At 43.0% G+C, this 21,591-nt stretch overlaps 1 protein-coding gene across 1 annotated transcript in view; it reads left to right on the top strand.

Annotated features, from left to right (window-relative positions):
* apln (apelin) overlaps positions 1-20,780 on the top strand; it is a 29,006-nt gene extending 8,226 nt beyond the window's left edge. Inside the window, exons 2-3 of the mRNA XM_039012049.1 lie at positions 8,089-8,264; positions 16,381-20,780. Coding sequence (XP_038867977.1) covers positions 8,089-8,258 — 170 coding nt within the window. The 3' untranslated portion in view covers positions 8,259-8,264; positions 16,381-20,780. The remainder of the gene's footprint in view (positions 1-8,088; positions 8,265-16,380) is intronic.
* The last annotated feature ends 811 nt before the right edge of the window (positions 20,781-21,591 follow it).

The raw sequence follows: 21,591 nt of genomic DNA, 5'->3' as shown, positions 1-21,591 counted from the left end.
ACTAAACACACAGGGAATCACTGGCTGCAGGTCCATGCCTTGTTTTAGTGAATGAGGGAAGCATGTGATGGAGACAGTGTGGGCTCACTCCTGTTACCGTACGTCACACTAATAACCATAGCTACACTCACTAGGGTATTTACTCTTACTCTCACGCAAACACATCCCTAGCAGTGTTACCCATAAGGATCACCCAGGCAAATGCACGGAATTAGGTACAAAGCAAACTGTCTCAATGTTCTGTATATACAGCTACAGACTATGTATATACAATGATGTGTATAAAATGCTGCAGATGATGTTAATGGTATTACATACATATAAACTGCTATCGCTCTTCCCTCGGCTAAGTGGACTACCATGAAACAGTGTCTGTTCTGCCGGGCTTATTACTTCCACGGAAAAGGGACATGCTGCACTGTAAGCTGCACTGAACCATGGTCCTCTGGCTCAGTCGGTTTTGAACAGAAAATGTATCTCTGTCTGAATCAATGGAGCTCATTATCACGTCCCCGTCACCTGTGACATGAGGCACTTAGCCGTTGCCAGCATCAAATGGGAGCCTGATGATGCCCCATGGTAGATGTGGCATCAAGCGGCGAGGCACTGGGCTAGGCACTGGAGCCAGTGTTTTACCAAGCAAGGATGCTGGTTCTCTTCTTTTCTGTTCTTTCCTGTTCTCTCCTCTACCTTCTGGTCCCTCCCCTTCTCATCTCTTCTGTTCTCCTCTCCTCTTTCTTCCACTCTCTTCTCTCCTGTTCTCTCATTGTCCTCCACCCTCATCTCTCGCCATGGTTACTACAGAGCAGAGCCCAGTTCCAGTCCGATGCTCTCGTTTCCACTCTATGGCAGCTGCTTGTTTACACATCAAGGGCCTCTCAGGCTGCCTCATCCTCTGCTTCGTGGAAGGATAGAACGGAGAGCAAGATGTAGGGTGTGGAGGAGCAGGAGGAAGGAGGGATGGAGGGACAGATGAAGAAAGAGAGAAAACAGAGCAAGAGGGATTGTTTTCCAATCGCTCTGTGAACCGTGAAAGATAATCGATGAGACAGTGCACTGATTTATAATCAGTTTAGCTGAGCAATGAGCAAAGACTATTCCAGTTAAGAAACAGATAAGATTAGTTGAAACGATGTATTAGTTCGCTTTTACGCACAGAAAATGAAACACTGCAAGGATTCAATTTCAGTGCGACACGCTTGAGGAACCTTGTTGATTCTGTATCAATCCATAAATAACCAGTTCAACCTTCTCACCTGTTGCTGGTTTACTCATGGTCCTGGAAAGAGAGAAAATGTCATATTTCCTGGCGACCGAGTTAAGTCTAAAGCCATTGGTAAATGTACAAGACCAGAGATATGTTATGTGGGCCTCTTGGCATCCTACACAAATCAGCTTTTCTCTACAAAAGAAACAGTGCTCCTCATTCTCCATTCCCTGTGTGCTTCCTCCATCGGCGTGCCACGTCTCAGCAATGTGATATCCAATTTACCCATGCGGCTATCGATCGATAGACTTGGCACCAGACAGCAGGCATCCATTTCTCCCTACTACTCCCCTCTCTCTCTGACAGAACGGCGAGCGCTGGGAGACGTACAACTCTGCCCGGTTGATGGGGCTGCAGGAGCATTGACAGGGAAGGGCTGTCAGAAACGCTGTGTATCGGCCGGTTCTGAAATGAGATAAAGTGAAAAAGGCAACGTAATGGATGGCACCTGAGGAGTGTGGTGAAACAAAGGAAGGGGAATTAGATAGCAGCCGACTGGCGATGTATCATTAAGCCTGGAAGCAGGCCAGTTTGTGACACAGCTCTGCTTCTCTCAGTCTTGCTCTCGCTCTCTTTCTCCCTCTCTCTCACCACTTCCCTCTCAGATAGGTCTGGAGGGGCAGCAGCGGTAGCTGCAATATTTCCGGCATTCCAGAAATTCCCTATTAATTCGAGTTTACTTAGGGAATTACCAGAAGGGGGAGAAATGCCTGAGTTTGGTTGTGATGAGGGCCTGGGCTCTGGGGTCAGATGTTGAGATAAGGAGGAGTGGTATCGTGAGAAATATCTCATCTCTGCCATATTGCTTCCTTACCCGCTTATCATGTTTGTGGGAATCCCACAGTGGGAAAATATCAAATGGAATGCTACATATGCTGGATCCAATTTCACAGCAATACGATAGTATAGTGGGTTTTGTTTATGGAGATGAAATGTGCATTAACAAACTATTACTTTGAGTTGGGCCTCAATTGGGCCTCAATTAATCGCCAGCAGCATACCACCCTGCATACCACTGCTGGCTTGCTTCTGAAGCTAAGCAGGGTTGGTCCTGGTCAGTCCCTGGATGGGAGACCAGATGCTGCTGGAAGTGGTGTTGGAGGGCCAGTAGGAGGCACTCTTTCCTCTGGTCTAAAAAATATCCCAATGCCCCAGGGCAGTGATTGGGGACACTGCCCTGTGTAGGGTGCCGTCTTTCGGATGGGACGTTAAACGGGTGTCCTGACTCTCTGAGGTCATTAAAGATCCCATGGCACTTATCGTAAGAGTAGGGGTGTTAACCCCGGTGTCCTGGCTAAATTCCCAATCTGGCCCTCAAACCATCATGGTCACCTAATAATCCCCAGTTTACAATTGGCTCATTCATCCCCCTCCTCTCCCCTGTAACTATTCCCCAGGTCGTTGCTGCAAATGAGAACTTGTTCTCAGTCAACTTACCTGGTAAAATAATGGTTAAATAAAAACAAGGTCTTATGTCATTTGGATGGCTGCCTTCTCATCCCATCTATCCAGATATGGCTAAAGATACATGCCTGGAACTGGAAGTTGCTATATCATGTCTGGCCCAGCTTGATACCTTCTCTCCTGGTGGGAAGAGTCAATCCATAACTGCCAGTCTTATCACTGGGCCCTGGCTTATTTTTAGAAGCTTTCATTACACCTTTCTTTCCTGTGGCCAGACGGGCGGTAGGGCTGAGATCTGTCAGGAGATGTGCTCCCCTCAGAGCCCAGAGTTGAGCAGCGGCTGACAGCTCGCCGTGGCAGGAAACATCTAAATTGTCTCATTACAGATCCGGGTTATGACAGACTGAGCGACCCAGAGAGGAGAGGGAAGCGGGTGATGAGTTGTGTTCAGCACAGCCGGCCCAGGTGTAATTACAGTGTGTGTGTGTGTGTGTGTGTGTGTGTACGTGTGCGCATATGTCAAAGTGCCAGTTCCAACAGCACAGCCTTCACACATCAGCCGTAGTGGGGGGATGCTGTTTTAGATGCTGAAATACGCAACAGAGCCTTTTCCCCGGTGCAAATGAATTAGCCTACTGTTTCCTGCAAATATGCTATATGTGCCCAGAAGAAGATTAGCCCAGGAAATTAAACTTGAGACGTCTGGCATTTCATGGGGATATACATGGAAAACATTTTTTTTAAATTACATTTGCCTTCTGGTACAATAACAGTAATTCACCATTGTGTAAAACCATTCAAATCGTGGCGCTGTCTCGATTTCCTGATTCTAATGCTATTCTAAACTGTTTAGAACATGATCAATGAATATTAAGTGTCAAAACATGGTGGGGGGTTCAACCAATGTACATGATATGTGTGCTGATACGTGTGCTTTCACTGTGATGGCATGTGAATAATGAATTCAATTCAGGCAAAAGCTGTTCCCCATTCAAATGAGTTTACCTTGTCAGCTGGAGAAGGGGTCCGCATGTGTGCAGCGGAGAGATGTTAATTAAACCCTAGTCTGAAAGCTCCTTAACAGAAAATGAGGATCCACCATCCACCACCCCATTGACAGCCCTTGCTAGTTGATTCATCAGCCTCAGTTTCTCCAGTTGTGTTTTGCTGTGCTGGATACAGGAAGCAGACATGGGGAGACAGGAATGGTCTCCAGACACTTTCCATAAACCTAGTCAATTAGGAGAATCACTAGAGGCTAACGTAATCATGACTTTGACAACTGCTCTATTGCAGCCCTTAAGTATCTCCGCTCCTTTTCCCACCTGTACGGGAGGATGTGGATGATTGTCCAGTTTTAGGAGAAGACATAAAACCTAAAGGAAGGTTCTTCCCAGGAGAATTCTAAAAATGGTGCCAATCTCTCCTATGGGAGGAGCCTGGAATGTCATGACACCATGTGAGTGATGTCACTTCGGTTTTTGACAGGAAAAGCCTAATGGGAATTGTTGTTTATTTTTCAGGAAAGGTATTTATGTGTCTCTCAGCAAAAGATGCCTCTTTTAGGAACGCACACGCATCGTGAAGTTGAGAACGGAAACGTGTGACGAATTCTGATAGACGAAGTATAGCTTAGATTTAAAATGCAAAAAATGTTTACTGGGTTGGAAATAACCCAGCTAGCACATTTGGTTCCTTGGACATTTTGGGAACATACTATGTTTTTGGTTTCACATTGGTTGTGGGAATGAAGCCAGATGTTTCTTGACCGGTAAAACAGAAAGATTTTTAAACGTTCTGAAAACAGAAGTGAACATTTTGAACTGTTCTGGGAACGTTCGTTAGGTTGCAGAGGAGGTCCTAAAAAGGTTTTACTGTGATTCCGTGAAGGTTTCCCTGGGAGGTTTTATTAACGCTCTGAGAATGGAAATGATAGGTTATTTGGAGGTGTTTGAATAAGTTCCTTAAAACGTTCACTGAATGTTTCAACAAGACTTTTCATAACAACTGCTAGGCTATTTGGGGTTGACTTTTTTGAACTCCAAGCACAGATAGGACACATGGAAATGAATTTCCTTATGCATTAATCATGCAAACACATTTATTTTTTATTGTGACACGGCATCATTGACATTGTTCTCTATCCACTGCGCCATACAAAGCTGTTAATGTTTGTATATTCAAACAGACCACATTTCAAAAGGAAACAAGCACTCATTAACCCTTTACACTCGTACCTGTATACGGGTTGAAAATGGCAGATTTGAACACTGACAAGTGCCTAAACTGAAACGCAATGGCTGTACGGTAACATGCTATACATGACGTCAGAGCTCAGGTTCTCCGCTTCACAGCTCTGTGTGGGTTTTGACTGACAGCCATTCTGAACATGCTCCCATCCCTCCCACAACTTTGGCAACTTTTGCAAATATTTTTGTCTGACTGAGGGAAATGCTGTAAATTAAGAGGACTGAATGGCTTGCTTTCAAAGTACAAACACAAGCCGAATGAGCACTTCAAACTTCCATATCTCAAAATCAATGTAATATACAGTGTCAACGTTTATGATCACTATGTTTGATGTACAGTCACAAGATGACATGGCATTATAACCTGGGTTATTCTAAACAGAATGAGCCTATGTTTGTTGTATTGTGGAGAAGATCTGCTACGGACCATGCATCTGAATGCACTCATGACTTCATTCTATGCCCACTAAAATTACCATCTGCTTCTCTGAATTGCCTTGTGAAAGCCTAACACTGTAAGATCGGATTTTATAATTTAGCTGGGCATGTTGGCAACAGAACAAGCTTTCAAATGAGCCCCACCTGACCCAGAATGCAATTTATAAATGGACCGTTTTTGGATTGCGTAAACAACAACAGTACTTGTGTGATGGTGGGGATGCAGTGATTGCTCTAGTTCCTCAACGGCACAGCTAGGAGAGCACTTTATAGTCGAAGACTCTTCTTTGAGTCATAAAAGTGCATTGAAATTACACTTGGAGACACCAGTTTGACCTCTAACTCAAACCTTTGTCATTTCTTGTGTCTCATGTTGCACCTACCCCAAGTTTTTCAATAATATTTTTATGTTACTTAATGTATCCAGAGTATTTTCACACAGGAAATGTAAAACGCAAATAAAATTAAAAAAATGTAATGTTTGGATTCAGTCTTGTATCCATATAGACCAATTCCTACAAGTTATTATTATTATTTTTTGTTTCACCTTTATTTAACCAGGTAGGCCAGTTGAGAACAAGTTCTCATTTACAACTGCGACCTGGCCAAGATAAAGCAAAGCAGTGCAACACAAACAACAACACAGAGTTACACATGGAATAAACAAACGTACAGTCAATAACACAATAGAAAAATCTATATACAGTGTGTGCAAATGAAGTAAGGAGGTAAGGCAATAAATAGGCCAATAGTGGCGAAGTAATTACAATTTAGCAATTAACACTGGAGTGATATATGTGCAGATGAGGATGTGCAAGTAGAAATACTGGTGTGCAAAAGAGAAGAAAAACTAAAACAAATATGGGGATGAGGTAGGTAGTTGGATGGGCTATTTACAAATGGGCTGTGTACAGCTGTAGCGATCGGTAAGCTGCTCTGACAGCTGACGCTTAAAGTTAGTGAGGGAGATATGTCTCCAACTTCAGTGTTGAGTTAAGATCAGTTGTGGCCAATCAGTGGGTGTGGCCAACACAGTTGAACACACTTAACAAGATAGAGGATAGACAGTTTTGTTAATGCTAAGAACGGAATGTATCTGTTTTAAAATAACAGTCTTAGAACGTTCTCTGAATGTTACTAAAGTTTTCTTGTGGTTTTTATAGAACGTTTTTTTCACGTTCTGAGAACGGAATGTAGGTTTTTAAATAACATTCTTAGAACGTTACAAAAGTTTTCTTGTGTTTTTTTATGGAAAGGTTTCTTAATGTTCTCGGAACAATTTGAGAACATGACTTTAAATAGAACCATGAGGAAACCTGTGTAGGCAATGTTATCGTCAAGTACTGAAATTCCCACAGAGGAATGTTGTTTCTTAACATTCTCTGAACTATTTGAGAAAATTCCCAATGTCCAACCAGTTGGAGAACGTTCCTAGAACATTACCACAATTGTGATTAAATGTAACCATGTTTGAACTTTTAGGAAAAGTTCTGTTAAAGTCATGAAATACTAAGAAAATAACATTTACTTGTCAAGTTCCTTAAATGTGCTGAGAATGTTCCAAAGTCAAGCAACTATCCTACACCATTTCCAATTGTGGGAAGGTTGTATGCAAAATAACACATAGGACAACCACGCTTTCACCAAGCTCTAAGAACATTATACGCTAGCTAGGAAGGGTTGTGATTGATGGATGACATGTTTTACGAGGTTGTCAACTTGTTCAGTTAATTAGGTTAGCAAATTGTAAATTAATTGCATACAAGAGTTGATTTCATCCATCTATTAGTTACTATAATTTTTTTCTTTTATTTATTTTTTAACAAAGCCTTACTGGAATTTTCCACTGTGAGACATTCAATCTTTTTGACAGGCTCACACAAAAATTCCAACTAAACTAAGTACTGACATTTTATGCGACTAAAGCAATGAATGGGGGTTGTGTGAAAGATCACCCACATTAAATATCATATAATGGTATCGAGATACTCAACAAACAAAAAACTTGAAAGTCTGTACTCTCTCAAGAACGTCTTTGAGTTTGCAAAAAGGTCGAAGAGGTTACGGAGACACTGAGGTGGATCAAACCATTTGGAGTAGAGGCTTAAAAGATCAAGCCACACTTATTGAGAAATGACTAGAAACATCTGGGTTCACTCTCTGACACACACACACACACACTGTGGGACGCATACTACTATTTAGCCTGTCCCTAATCTTGGGTCAAACACAGGGTGCTGTGGTATGTACCTTCACCAAACCTGGTGTGTGAGACATCTGTAATCTTGAAGTGAGTCACACGGGACATGAGACACTACGGTTTGAGTTTCTCACCGAGGTCGAGCTACATCTGCTGTGTTTTGGTTCCACCACATTGACTTGATGAACTTCAATGCATGGGTGGGCTAAGAGAGGCCCACACACATGCTAGCTTTGCATATCTTCGATTGGCTCATCCGCTATAGCTCTTATCCATATTTGTGTCTTATGTACACATGACTGAGAGTGAGATCACGGAAGTCACAATCAAAATGAGGATCAATCTAGCTGAGGATAGAAGTAGCGAGACTCATTGATAGGCTACATACAGTACATGTCTACAGGGAGGCCATTTTAGGGTGCTAACATGCATCACCTCTGGTCCTACAGAAGTAGCAAAACTCATTGATAAAGTACATGTGTGTAGTGGTGGCCATTTTGGGGTGCTAACAAGAGTTTGTCATTCTACAGGTCCCATCATGGCCTCCACGGAGCATGGCACAGCACTAGAAGAGGCGGGCGCCGTGAGAAGGCTGGTCCAGCAGAACCCCGGCAGGGGTGGCCAGAGCCACAGACCGGCTGGCTGGAAGAGGAGACGCCCACGACCCCGTCTCTCCCACAAGGGGCCCATGCCATTCTAGAGCAAGGTGAGTTCCATACCGCACCACACGTCTCGATGCATAGGCCCCTGTTGCCAAAGTTCATTCCCTTTCAAGAGAGTATCTTACCCGTTATCTGGTCATCAGGGCTGATGATGAAAACGGAGGTCTAGTGTGAGATCCAGCCTTCATGACTGATCCCTCTCTTGGACGTATCACTCAGCATGTTTAGTCAGTGTGTGGAAAAGTTAAACTGTAAGAGGAAGAAAAGGACATCTGTAAATGGCTATCACGTCCTCCCCTCTCAACTTAATCACAACACAGGGACGTTATTGTTGGCACAGGCAAAGCCTACTGGTTTAATGTATTCATCTTACTCCAGAAGTGTTGTTGACACAGTGAAAGCTAATATACTGCTTTTTGAGGGAGGTCGATTATACTCAGAAACATAATCTGGGTGAGTCAACTCTAGAGGAACAAACGTTTTCCTTCAATCTGATAATGTCAATTAAAATAAAAGATAATACTTAGCGGGGTTGAGTTCGTAGCAGTGCCACAGTAGTGTATCTTTCACATGAAAGAATATTTTACTTTCTGTCAAGAAAAACAAGACTTTGTGTGAAACGTCTTTCATCCCAAAATGTGTGAAAATATTGTCTTTTCACCTTCTACCGGCACTGTCTGCACACACTTTTCAATGCTATTACAAAAACATACCGTGTCATTCAATTAACTCCAAGCAGGTTTATGGGAAAAATAGCACTCATGAAAATCACACAACACCACAGCTAGCATCTGAGCAGACAATCAGTGCACTTGGTTAATATACGTAATCAGAGCTGTAATTCGAAAGCCTCAGTGTGCTCTTGTTGACCGATAGTACTGGTGAAGGTACACTATCGTTCAAAAGTTTGGGGTCACTTAGAAAAGTCCTTGTTTTTGAAAGAAAAGCACATTTTTTTGTCCATTAAAATAACATAACATTTATCAGAAATACAGTGTAGAAATTGTTAATGTTGTAAATGACTATTGTAGCTGGAAATGGCTGATTTTGAATGGAATATCTACATAGGTGTACAAAGGGCCATTATCAGCAACCATCACTCCTGTGTTCCAATGGCAAGTTGTGTTAGCTAATCCAAGTTTATCATTTTAAAAGGCTAATTGATCATTAGAAAACCCTTTTGCAATTATGTTAGCACAGCTGAAAACTGTTGTGCTGATAAAATAATCAATAAAACTGGCCTTATTTAGACTAGTTGAGTATCTGGAGCATCAGCATTTGTGGGTTCGATTACAGGCTCAAAATGGCCAGAAACAAAGAACTCTTCTGAAACTCGTCAGTCTATTCTTGTTCTGAGAAGTGAAGGCTATTCCAACTAACTTGGATTAGCTAACACAACGTGCCATTGGAACACAGGAGTGATGGTTGCTGATAATGGGCCTCTGTACACCTATGTAGATATTCCATTCAAAATCAGTCGTTTCCAGATACAATAGTCATTTACAACATGATCAATTTCTACACTATTTCCTATCAATTTGATGTTATTTTAAATAGACAAAAAATGTGTTTTTCTTTTAAAAACAAGGACTTTTCTAAGTGACCCCAAACTTCTGAACAGTAGTGTATGTTCTACCATGATGGTCTTGAATGGAGGGCCATTCGCCCAGGCATGTGCAAGAACTGCCATGAATTGAGGAACCCAAGACCCATTGTCACACATGAGACACATGTCTCTCCCAGACCACATGAGATACAGGGGGAGCTTGGCAGGATACAACATCCCTGCAGGAGGTGCCAGCCACACAACGCCAGCCTGCCATAAATGAATCCCAGTAATAGACGAGGCTTGGGATGAGGCAGATGTGTCATTCCCCTTAAGGCATGCTTAATCAGTTTAAAAGGGAAGTGGATAAAAGCCCTAGAAGGTGAGAAGCTCCACTTTCTTTTGTCCCCACATGGGTTTTACAATCTATGGAAAATTATGGATTGTTATATGTAGCATTTTTGGAGAGAGAATTATTTAGACTTTCCTCTCCAAGCCCAGGGGAACTTCAGATACAGTGGCACAAAGGTGCAAGCAAGGAACAAGCACCAAGCTAGGCCACACGTGCTCGTGGGACAACACAGGACCTCGAAGGTTCAATGCTCTGCGTAGCCCAAAAAAATGTAGCGTTGCGCGGTCAATGGCTTGTTTTCATTGTCAGAATGGCGGCCGCACAATGAGGGAAACTTCAGGAAGTTGGTAGAGCTCTATAGAAGAGAACGGCTCACTGACTCACAATGCTTTCACCGCTAACATCACTTCAATCACAACAAGACGATGATTTCTATTTTCTCTGGCTCCTCTCGCCTTACATCAGCTGATGTCCCAAAGTGCTGTACAGAAACCCAGCCTAAAACCCCAAACAGCAAGCAATGCAGGTGTAGAAGCACGGTGGCTAGGAAAAACTCCCTAGAAAGGCCAGAACCTAGGAAGAAACCTAGAGAGGAACCAGGCTATGAGGGATGGCCAGTCTTCTTCTGGCTGTGCCGGGTGGAGATTATAACAGAACATGGCCAAGATGTTCAAATGTTCATAGATGACCAGCAGGGTCAAATAATAATAATCACAGCAGTTTGAGGGTGCAACAGGTCAGCACCTCAGGTGTAAATGTCAGTTGGCTTTTCATAGCCGATCATTCAGAGTATCTCTACTGCTCTTGCTGTCTCTAGAGAGTTGAAAACAGCAGGTCTGGGACAGGAAGCACGTCCGGTGAACAGGTCAGGGTTCCATAGCCGCAGGCAGAACAGTTGAAACTGGAGCAGCAGCACGGCCAGGTGGACTGGGGACAGCAAGGAGTCATCAGGCCAGGTAGTCCTGAAGCATGGTTCTCGGGCTCAGGTCCTCCGAGAGAGAGAAATAAAAATAAATAAAGATAGAAAGAGAGAGAGAATGAGAGAAAGCATACTTAAATTCACACAGGACACCGGATAGGACAGGAGAAATACTTCAGATATAACAGACTGACCCTAGCCCCCCGACACATAAACTACTGCAGCATAAATACTGGAGGCTGAGACAGGAGGGGTTGGGAGACACCGTGGCCCCATCCGACGATACCCCCGGACAGGGCCAAACAGGCAGGATATAACCCCACCCACTTTGCCAAAGCACAGCCACCACACCACTAGAGGGATATTTTCAACCACCAACTTACCATCCTGAGACAAGGCCGAGTATAGCCCACAAAGATCTCCGCCACGGCACAACCCAAGGGGGGGCGCCAACCCGGACAGGAAGATCACGTCAGTGACTCAACCCACTCAAGTGACGCACCCCTCCTAGGGACGGCATGGAAGAGCACTAGTAAGCCTGTGACTCAGCCCCTGTCACAGGCTAGTCAAGATTGGTTCTAGTCAAGATTCTAGCAGCCTTGTTTAGCACTAACTGAAGTTTGTTTAGTGCTTTATCTGAGTAGCCGGAAAGTAGAGCATTGCAGTAGTCTAACCTAGAAGTGACAAAAGCATGGATACATTTTTCTGCATCATTTTTGGACAGAAAGTTTCAGATTTTTGCAATGTTACGTAGATGGAAAAAAGCTGTCCTTGAAACAGGAAACAGCTCTTGATATGTTCGTCAAAAGAGAGATCAGGGTCCAGATTAACGCCGAGGTCCTTCACAGTTTTATTTGAGACGACTGTACAACCATCAAGATTAATTGTCAGATTCAACAGAAGATCTCTTTGTTTCTTGGGACCTAGAACAAGCATCTCTCTTTTGTCCGAGTTTAAAAGTAGAACATTTGCAGCCATCCACTTCCTTATGTCTGGAACACAGACTTCCAAGGAGGGCAATTTTGGGGCTTCACCATGTTTCATCGAAATGTACAGCTGTGTGTCATCTGCATAGCAGTGAAAGTTAACATTATGTTTCCGAATGCATCCTCCTAACAAGGCATTCCAGTTAGCTCAACCTGACCAGCATGCCAATCAAGCCATTAAATTTGCCTTGGTTGGAATGTTGAGAAAGTTAGGAGACCCTATAGGAGGATGCCATTGTCTACTGTCCTCCATTGACTCCATGATAAAACCATCAAAACCCTTCATAAAAAAAGAATCTTCTTTTATCAACATGTTCAACTGAACCAGAGAATAAATGAAACATTCTCCCCCAGTTGAGTGCAGTCTGGGGCCTGATAACCAGCAGGGATATAGCCGGCAGGCATCATTGAAACCACTGTCTTTGTTCTTGTCTCCTCCTTTCTTTTCTTTTTCTGATGGTAGGATGCATGTCTTGAGAAAAAGCTGTTGCAGCACATTGTTTTACCCTGGAGGAAAGATCTAAGCTCAACCAAGTTCAACGGAGGCACGAGTTGGAGAAAAAAATAGATTTCTCAATATGCCAGAATATGGATCCTAGTCATAATTGGCCCTAATTAGTGTACGTTGTGAGTAGGGAAGGTGCTTCACTTGACAATATCCATCACTCTACTTAAACCACACCAGATCCAGAACCACAACCTCCACCTCCCTCCGTTTCATTGTCAAAGGCAGCTCATCCATTATATTCTGACACCTCAGGCAAGAGGGAGGTGAACTTGACTTTTAGCACGTTACACAAACGAGATGTGCGGAAATATTAGAGAGGAGACTGAGACCCGGGTCATCCCTTTGAGATGCTGTTGAGTCTCCAAGCTGAGGAGGTGCTACAGGATTACAAAAATGTTGAACGACAGTATTGCAACAGAAGCAAGTTTTCAACAGTTCCTTAGGGAGTCTCCATAAATTGGGCAAATGAGTCGTACAGTTAGCTCTCTATCAAAACAATATAGAGACTGTCTGCGACTTTTTGTCCAAAAATGATTTGTTAAATATGCTTATTCAGAGTAAATATTGCTAGTTAGCAAGCTCGCAATCAAGCTGAAATGTTTTTATTTATTTATTGAAAAGTTCTCATTCAACTTACCTCTTGGATATGGCTAGCACAAAATAACTTTTCTAGCTAGCACGCTAACAGGCACCTGCCGTGGTGGATTGTGATGACGGTCAGACTTACTGAAAAATCTTGCCGTTGCCTCACATAAACCATACCTCTTGACCTTTTTGCAACAAGAAATGATAACTCTTCTGCCCAAAGAATAGAGTTCGCTACACTTTGTCAATCTGCACTTTGCACCCCTGACACTGACTCTCTAATACATTCAGAGAATCTTACCATACTGAGATCATACCACAGATAAAATAAACAATAGAGTACAGACACAAACAATTACCCAGAGGATGAGTAGATTCATTACACAACCACAGAAATATGCCATCTGGAAAAAAGGACGGGCTCTCGTCAATCAATGAACCCTGTTGTCGAGCAACAAAGTTCACCGAGAGCACTAACCATCTAAAAACATAATAAAAGGCCAGGGAAAGATAAAAGATTGTCCCATTGACAGGAACTCATCAAATCAAATCAAATCCATTTTTATTTGTCACATACACATGGTTAGCAGATGTTAATGCGAGTGTAGCGAAATGCTTGTGCTTCTAGTTCCGACCATGCAGTAATATCTAACAAGTAATCTAACAATTTCACAACAACTACCTTATACACACAAGTGTAAAGGAATGAATAAGAATATGTACATAAAAATATATATGGATGAGCGATGGCCGAACGGCATAGGCAAGATGCAGTAGAAGGTATAGAGTACAGTATATACATATGAGATGAGTAGTGTGGGGTATGTAAACATTATATAAAGTGGCATAGTTTAAAGTGACTAGTGATACATTTATTACATCCAATTTTTAATTATTAAAGTGGCTAGAGATTGAGTCAGTATGTAGGCAGCAGCCACTCAATGTTAGTGATGGCTGTTTAACAGTCTGATGGCCTTGAGATAGAAGCTGTTTTTCAGTCTCTCGGCCCCAGCTTTGATGCACCTGTACTGACCTCGCCTTTTGGATGATAGTGGGGTGAACAGGCAGTGGCTCGGGTGGTTGTTGTCCTTGATCTTTTTGGCCTTCCTGTGAAATCGGGTGGTGTAGGTGTCATGGAGAGCAGGTAGTTTTCCCCCGGTGATGCGTTGTGCAGACCTCACTACCCTCTGGAGAGCCTTACGGTTGTGGGCGGAGCAGTTGCCGTACCAGGCGGTGATACAGCCCGACAGGATGCTCTCAATTTTGCATCTGTAAAAGTTTGTGAGGTTTTTAGTGACAAGCCAAATTTCTTCAGCCTCCTGAGGTTGAAGAGGCGCTGTTGCACCTTCTTCGCCACGCTGTCTGTGTGGGTGGACCATTTCAGTTTGTCCGTGATGTGTACGCCGAGGATAACATACGGCGCCGCCAGAGATGGCTGCCTCGCTTTGCGTTCTCAGGAAACTATGCAGTATTTCGTTTTTTTATGTATTATTTCTTACATTGTTACCCCAGGAAATCTTAAGTTTTATTACATACAGCCGGGAGGAACTATTGGATATAAGAGCAACGTCAACTTACCAACATTATGACCAGGAATACAACTTTCTCGAAGCGGATCCTCTGTTTGGTCCACCACCCAGGACAATGGATCGGATCCCAGCCGGCGACCCAAAACAACGGCGCCGCAGGAGGGGCAGAAGAAGAAGCGGTCTTCTGGTCAGGCTCCGTAGACGGGCACATCGCGCACCGCTCCCAAGTTTACTACTCGCCAACGTCCAGTCTCTTGAGAACAAGGTAGACGAAATCCAAGCAAGGGTTGCCTTCCAGAGAGTCATCAGAGATTGTAACGTTCTTTGTTTCATGGAAACGTGGCTCACTCGAGACACGCTATCGGAGTCGGTACAGCCACCTGGTTTCTTCACGCCGACAGAAACAAACATCTTTCTGGTAAGAAGAGGGGCGGGGGTGTATGCCTTATGATTAACGAGACGTGGTGTGATCATAACAACATACAGGAACTCAAGTCCTTTTGCTCACCTGACCTAGAATTCCTTACAATCAAATGTCGACCGCATTATCTACCAAGAGAATTCTCTTCGATTATAATCACAGCCGTATATATCCCAAGCAGACACATCGATGGCCCTGAATGAACTTCATTGGACTCGATGTAAACTGGAAACCACATATCCTGAGGCTGCGTTCATTTTAGCTGGGGATTTTAACAAGGCTAATCTGAAAACAAGACTCCCTAAATTTGATCAGCATATCGAATGCGCTACCCGGGTGGAAAAAATCCTGGACCATTGTTACTCTAACTTTCGCGACGCATACAAAGCCCTGCCCCGCCCTCCTTTCGGAAAATCTGACCACGACTCCATTTTGTTGCTCCCAGCCTATAGACAGAAACTAAAACAGGAAACGCCTGTGCTCAGGTCTGTTCAACGCTGGTCCGACCAATCTGATTCCAAGCTTCAAGATTGCTTCGATCACGTGGACTGGGAAATGTTCCGCATAGCGTCGGACAATTACATTGATGAATACGCTGATTCGGTGAGCGAGTTTATTAGCAAGTGCATCGGTGATGTTGTACCCACAGCAACTATTAAAACCTTCCCCAACCAGAAACCGTGGATTGAATGCAGCATTCGTGCAAAACTGAAAGTGCAAACCACTGATTTTAAATCAGGGCAAGGCGACCGGAAACATGACCGAATACTAACAGTGTAGCTATTCCCTCCGCAAGGCATTCAAACAAACTAAGCGTCAGTATAGAGACAAAGTAGAGTAGCAATTCAACGGCTCGGACACGAGAGGTATGTGGCAGGGTCTACAGTCAATCACGGACTACAAAAAGAAAACCAGCCCCGTCGCGGACCACGATGTCCTGCTCCCAGACAAACTAAACAACTTCTTTGCTCGCAAGCATAGTACAATAGAAACAAGTAGTGTTCTTTTCCACAATGGTTTTTTTAAAACGTTTTTTTTATCCCTTCAGACAGTAAACTGCAATTTCTGTGTTTTAATCAGCTGGATATATCTTTGTGTTTGAGGGCGATTTGAGTCGACATTACTATTTCCAATCAAACATTGCATTATTTAACTCAAGAACAAATGTTGTGAAAATTACACCAACCAACACTGAATCCTAGAGGGCTTTCTATTGTAAAGGGGGAAATAAAATGGCTGCATGACTCACATAAATGTTCATGAAAATTTCCCTCGACTTACGGCACTTTTGTCGTCTCTGTTTTTGTTTTGCAGGCACTGCTTCGAGCGCCCACCCCCAAGTTCTGATTTCTATGCTCTTCCTTTGCCTTGGGGGGCCTTGCAACGATGGGCCTACGCTTGCCCAGCCTGAAGAGTGATGTCCCATAGCACCTGCTGGTTCTTCAAGCAACTCTTCTCTGTCCACAAAACAATCAGGACAAGCCACTCACCCTCAGCTCTAAGAAGAATTGGGGGCAGGGAAAGGGGGGGTGGGGGGTACTGAGCCCAAGCTATCAGATTCTATTTCGCTCTCTCTCTCTCACTCCCTTGCTCCCTATCTCTGTCTCCTCCCCCAAGTGTTTTCTATAATTTGCTTTCTAGAGCCCTGTCATAGCTGGTCTCGTCAGTGTTGCCCACTTTGCATGATGTGTGGTTGACAGGGAGCCTGGTTCCAAACAGTCTTAGTCTTAAAGCGTCAGTCACTTCTCCATGGTGTGGTATTCCCATCCTCTCAGATCCAAGGTGACCACAGCCATTAGTTCCATTGCCGTGTAACTACTTCTGGCTTTACTAGTAAACGGGTGGTGATAGTGAGGAAAGGCAGTGGCAGAGTTCCACAAGTTGACTGCATTTATTCTACAACATGGTTTCGCAGATCCATTAAAGCCAGGTTAGCAAATTCACTCAAGGCATTCTCACCTGTCTGCAGCAAAACTCAATCCGAGGTTTTCCTTTCAGAAAGTAGAGAAATGATAAAATCGTTATCCTTTTTATTTCATGATAATTTCAGCAAAAGAAGTAAACAAAAATTGGACCCGAGTGAGGATGCCATTTTACCATTTGAAACAGCACATGTAGTCAAAACAATCATGATAATTACTTCACCTGAAAGATTCTTTAATCCAAAGCTCTTTACATGTTACTAACCCCATTAACACCTCGGTGGGGGTTAAGCAATTTTCCCAACGTTACAGACACGTTGTCCCACCTGAGATAAGAGTCCTCTGATCCCAATTCCCAATCCTCAGCCTCCTCGCCACTCTGAAGCCCCCGGTAGCTTCTCTACACGACTGTTAACTGGCAGGGGTGGTCTGGTCTGCTCTCTGAACGACAGACTCCCTTGCCTTTTAATGAAGTGCCAAATAATAAACTACTCCACAATGCTGCCAGGAACGAAGGAACGAAAGGAAGAGAGAAATGAGAAACACATTACCTCTCGTTTGAAGTCTCGATAACACTGACACATATGCATTATGATACATTTCTAGACAACAAGAAAAATCCCATTTTACAGGCAGTGGTAGCAAGGAGTCCAGTTAAATTAGACCAAAAACACGTTTCAAGCAAACTTGCTGTCAGCTCAGTAAATCTACCACCATGTTCAGCCTACCAATAGTGCTCTCTTCTCTGACTGTTTAGTGTGAGGCTGTTTCGACCCTTTGACCGAGATCTTTGATTGATGGAATGTGCTATGCCTTTCCATCATACTGGAATATATTACTGTTTTGTTCAGATTTTTGTTTCTATTTTCATTTCTTTTTTTCTCAGGGTGCTGTGATAGAAGCTTGTGCCAGAGCAGTCTCTATTTTGCACATTTATTTAAGACACACAAACATTTATATATGATAAGCATATTGACGTATACTGTATCTTTACTCTCCCTGCCTATGTATAACACCACTATAGCCATGTATCCAGATTCAGTCCTTGCTAAGTCATTATGGTTCTTTATGCCTCTGTTGGGTACAGTTGCCTTTTTAGCTTGCGCTTCCACAGCACAGGTGGTCATGGCTTTGATCATGATGTTCATCAAATCCCATGGCTAATTTCTCTCAGATGAGCCTCCCCATAGGCTGGCAGGGGCCACTCACAGGCTGAGCTTATTGTCAAATTGGCGGAGATTGGAACCACACCCTTCCCCCCCCCCTCTACAACCTTAAACCCCCTGTTGATTTATGTAACATGCTACAATTGGGACATGTAGAGCAGATGCCATCCAATCAGCATCCAGTTTGCTATTAGATGTGGAGGGATGGGGGAAATCTGTTTCTTCGGTTGGTCTCTTAATCCAAATCTGGTTTCAACCTAGAGTAAGAATGGCTTTCACTACTAGACTGTTAACAATCACCCCCCCAATTTTTTTTTTTTACACGTGACCAAGAGAGGAAATTGTAAGGTTGTTTTTTAACCTGCTTGGTTTCAACCAAGAAATCCAATATGTTATCTTTCCCCCATTACTGTTTCTCACCCAGAGATTAGAATTAAAAAGCAGTTTCCCGGCACCTCTGCCTCCCAGCATGAGACGCTCTTAATAAGAGAGCATCTCAAATCACAGTGGTAACTCGCCCGGCCGAGCTCACCTTGATTAAAAATGTATTCAATCTTAAGGGCACTGTGAAATCATAATTTCAGTCGCACCATGATTATTTCATACCCTCTCAGACAGAGCATTCATTACTGCTCCTTCTAAATAAAGACAGCGTTTGCTCAGTATCTTTGCTCACGTATTATTATGGGGGGAGGTAGCTAGTAGGGAGATAGGAGCTGGGGATGGGCATTCTAAGCCACAAGAGTTGGGCTGGATTGGCTCAAAATAATAGGTTTAAAAATCACTCTTTTCCGGTCTGAGAAGCTAGTGTTAAGGAAGCAGAGCAATGTCTGTATCCGCACTGTTCTTCATGAATGTATCCCCCACCATCTGCACCAGCCGAGCCGCCCCTCCAAATGCAGACCCAATGTTTATGTATAGAGTACAATTTGAGTCTTGGTCTCCCCAAATCACTGCTAGTCCACCCTGGTTGGTTATCAGTTGGATCCAAACTTCCAAAGCCAAATATCAATCACCTGGCTTTGCTCCAAGACTTCTTTGTACGGGCAAGCTAGGCTGCACTTTTGCAATTCCATTATGCTGCTGGTAAAAAAAAACTGAAAACCATTGGTATAAAATGGCGCGCCAGTGTTTTGTGACAATTTTTGGTCGTCTGATTCTTGTCTAGCTGGTTGTCCAAAGCGTACTTTTTTTTAAATACAGTGTGGAATACAGCTGTATATTTTGTGGTCGTAAACAATAATAGAACATATTGTCTGCAGTACAATATGTTGTAGACAGGTGAGAGCTTCACGCATTCTTCTCCTATACAACATACCCCACAGGCCTCCATTTTAGGTTAATGGAGCTTGTGGTGTAGAAGGACAAGCACATCCAGGCTCAAACTGAAATGGGAAACCAATACGTTTTCCTTAATGGTCTTTTCCAGCAAAGCTCACGCAAGAGAAACGATTCCCATCCTCTCATCTTGTTTCCTCTCAATCCTCTTATTTGTTACATCACAAGGCCTGAGTAATGTTCCTATGCACATGTTAGCATGTTTTCACTGGTTTGTTTGTTCCGAGAAGAACGTACCATGTTTGTGCTCAGCTCATTTTCCACGTTTAGAAATGTGCACTTGGCTGGGAGTGTGTATGGAGTAGGAAGCAGTGGAGGGATAAATGTGTATGACTGGTGGAGAAAGGAGTCTAGCAAGCTAGTGATGAAAACTGCAGCTTAACCATGGGTCACTGTCTCGCTCGAGCTGTAGGCAGTCCCCACAAAGAGTCAATCAAAACCACTAGGTTTTTAATCTTTGATGTCGCTGTCACTTTCTCTCAGCTCTTGACAAGCTCCAGTAAAACTCCTTTCCAAACGTAACACGACCCACCAAGAAAAACGACTTAGCTAGCATGCAATACATTCCATGGTTTTACCTTATGCATCTAAACCCGTCATACACCACACACACAGAGTGGGGGTATCTGCAGGATCAAGTGGCTAAGATTCAATCCCGATGCAGTCACACAATTCCACAGGCGGGACAATCCAAAGGATAACTAGATTTGATCTCCCGCGGGAGATGAAAATTATCTGTCATTATCTCGCTGCCTCAAATGAGACCTTCATACCCCAGAATAGAGAAGGCCCCTCCTCCCATTGATTATGACAATGTTCTCCATCTACATGGCAAACTGGGTCCACCATCAATACCATTCAAAGTAGTTGAGGGAGCTCCAGAGTGTTTAGGCTGAAATGCCATTGCAACAGTGTTACTTACTAGGTCACAAGCAAACTGCAGTTAAAAAGACGATTACACCTGAACTTCTTTACTACTGTCGAAGGTATGTGCTCATATTACTCACCAGGCCAACTGTACAGTCCCTGTCTCTGTTTTGATGTTAAACTGGGCAAAAATTAAACAAATAAATGAAGAAAACAAGTGTGTCAGAAATGGTTGAAATACTGTGTACATATTTGAACTTTTGGTTTCTAATTTATAAAATATAAGCTTTAGCTCTTGGAGTACTTATTTTATTTTTTCCTTTCACGCGTAGCTTTGTGTTTTTATTTTCTATTTCTGTAAAGTGTGTAAATATATCTTTATGATAATAAGTCATATTAAAAAAATCTTATTTTAAGAATCTATTGTGTTTTGTCCTCTTTGCGTTGGTCCCTCCGAAACGAGGCATGTTAATGGGTGTTACTACTGAAAGCAATTGATAACATTGCAGCATTATTGCAGAGGACACTGGGTGTGATAATTAAAGTATGTACACTACCGGTCAAAAGTTTTAGGACACCTACTCATTCAAAGGTTTTTCTTAATGTTTGACTATTTTCTACATTTTAGAATAATAGTGAAGACGTCAAAACTATGAAATAACACATATGGAATCATGTAGTAACCGAAAAAGTGTTAAATAAATTTAAATCTATTTTATATTTGAGATTCTTCAATTGTCCACCCTTTGCCTTGATGACAGCTTTGCACACTCTTGTCATTCTCTCAACCAGATTCATGAGGTAGTCACCTGGAATGCATTTCAATTAACAGGTGTGCCTTCTTAAAAGTACATTTGTGGAATGTATTTCCTTCTTAATGCGTTTGAGACAATTAGTTGTGTTGTGACAAGGTAGGGGTGGTATACAGAAGATAGCCCTACTTGGTAAAAGACCAAGTTCATATTATGGCAAGAACCGTTCAAATAAGCAGAGAAACGACAGTCAATCATTACTTGAAGGAAGACATGAAGGTCAGTCAATCCAGAAAAATTTCAAGAACGTTGAAAGTTTCTTCAAGTGCAGTCGCAAAAACCATCAAGCTCTATGATGAAACTGTCTCTCATGAGGACCGCCACAGGAATGGAAGACCCTCTGCTGCTGAGGATAAGTTACCAGCCTCAGAAATTGCAGCCCAAATAAATGCTTTACAGAGATCAAGTAACAGACACATC

The sequence above is a fragment of the Salvelinus namaycush genome, chromosome 17 (genome assembly GCF_016432855.1).
Source record: "Salvelinus namaycush isolate Seneca chromosome 17, SaNama_1.0, whole genome shotgun sequence".
NCBI lineage: Eukaryota > Metazoa > Chordata > Actinopteri > Salmoniformes > Salmonidae > Salvelinus > Salvelinus namaycush.
This window is presented reverse-complemented; position numbering and strand designations above follow the sequence as displayed.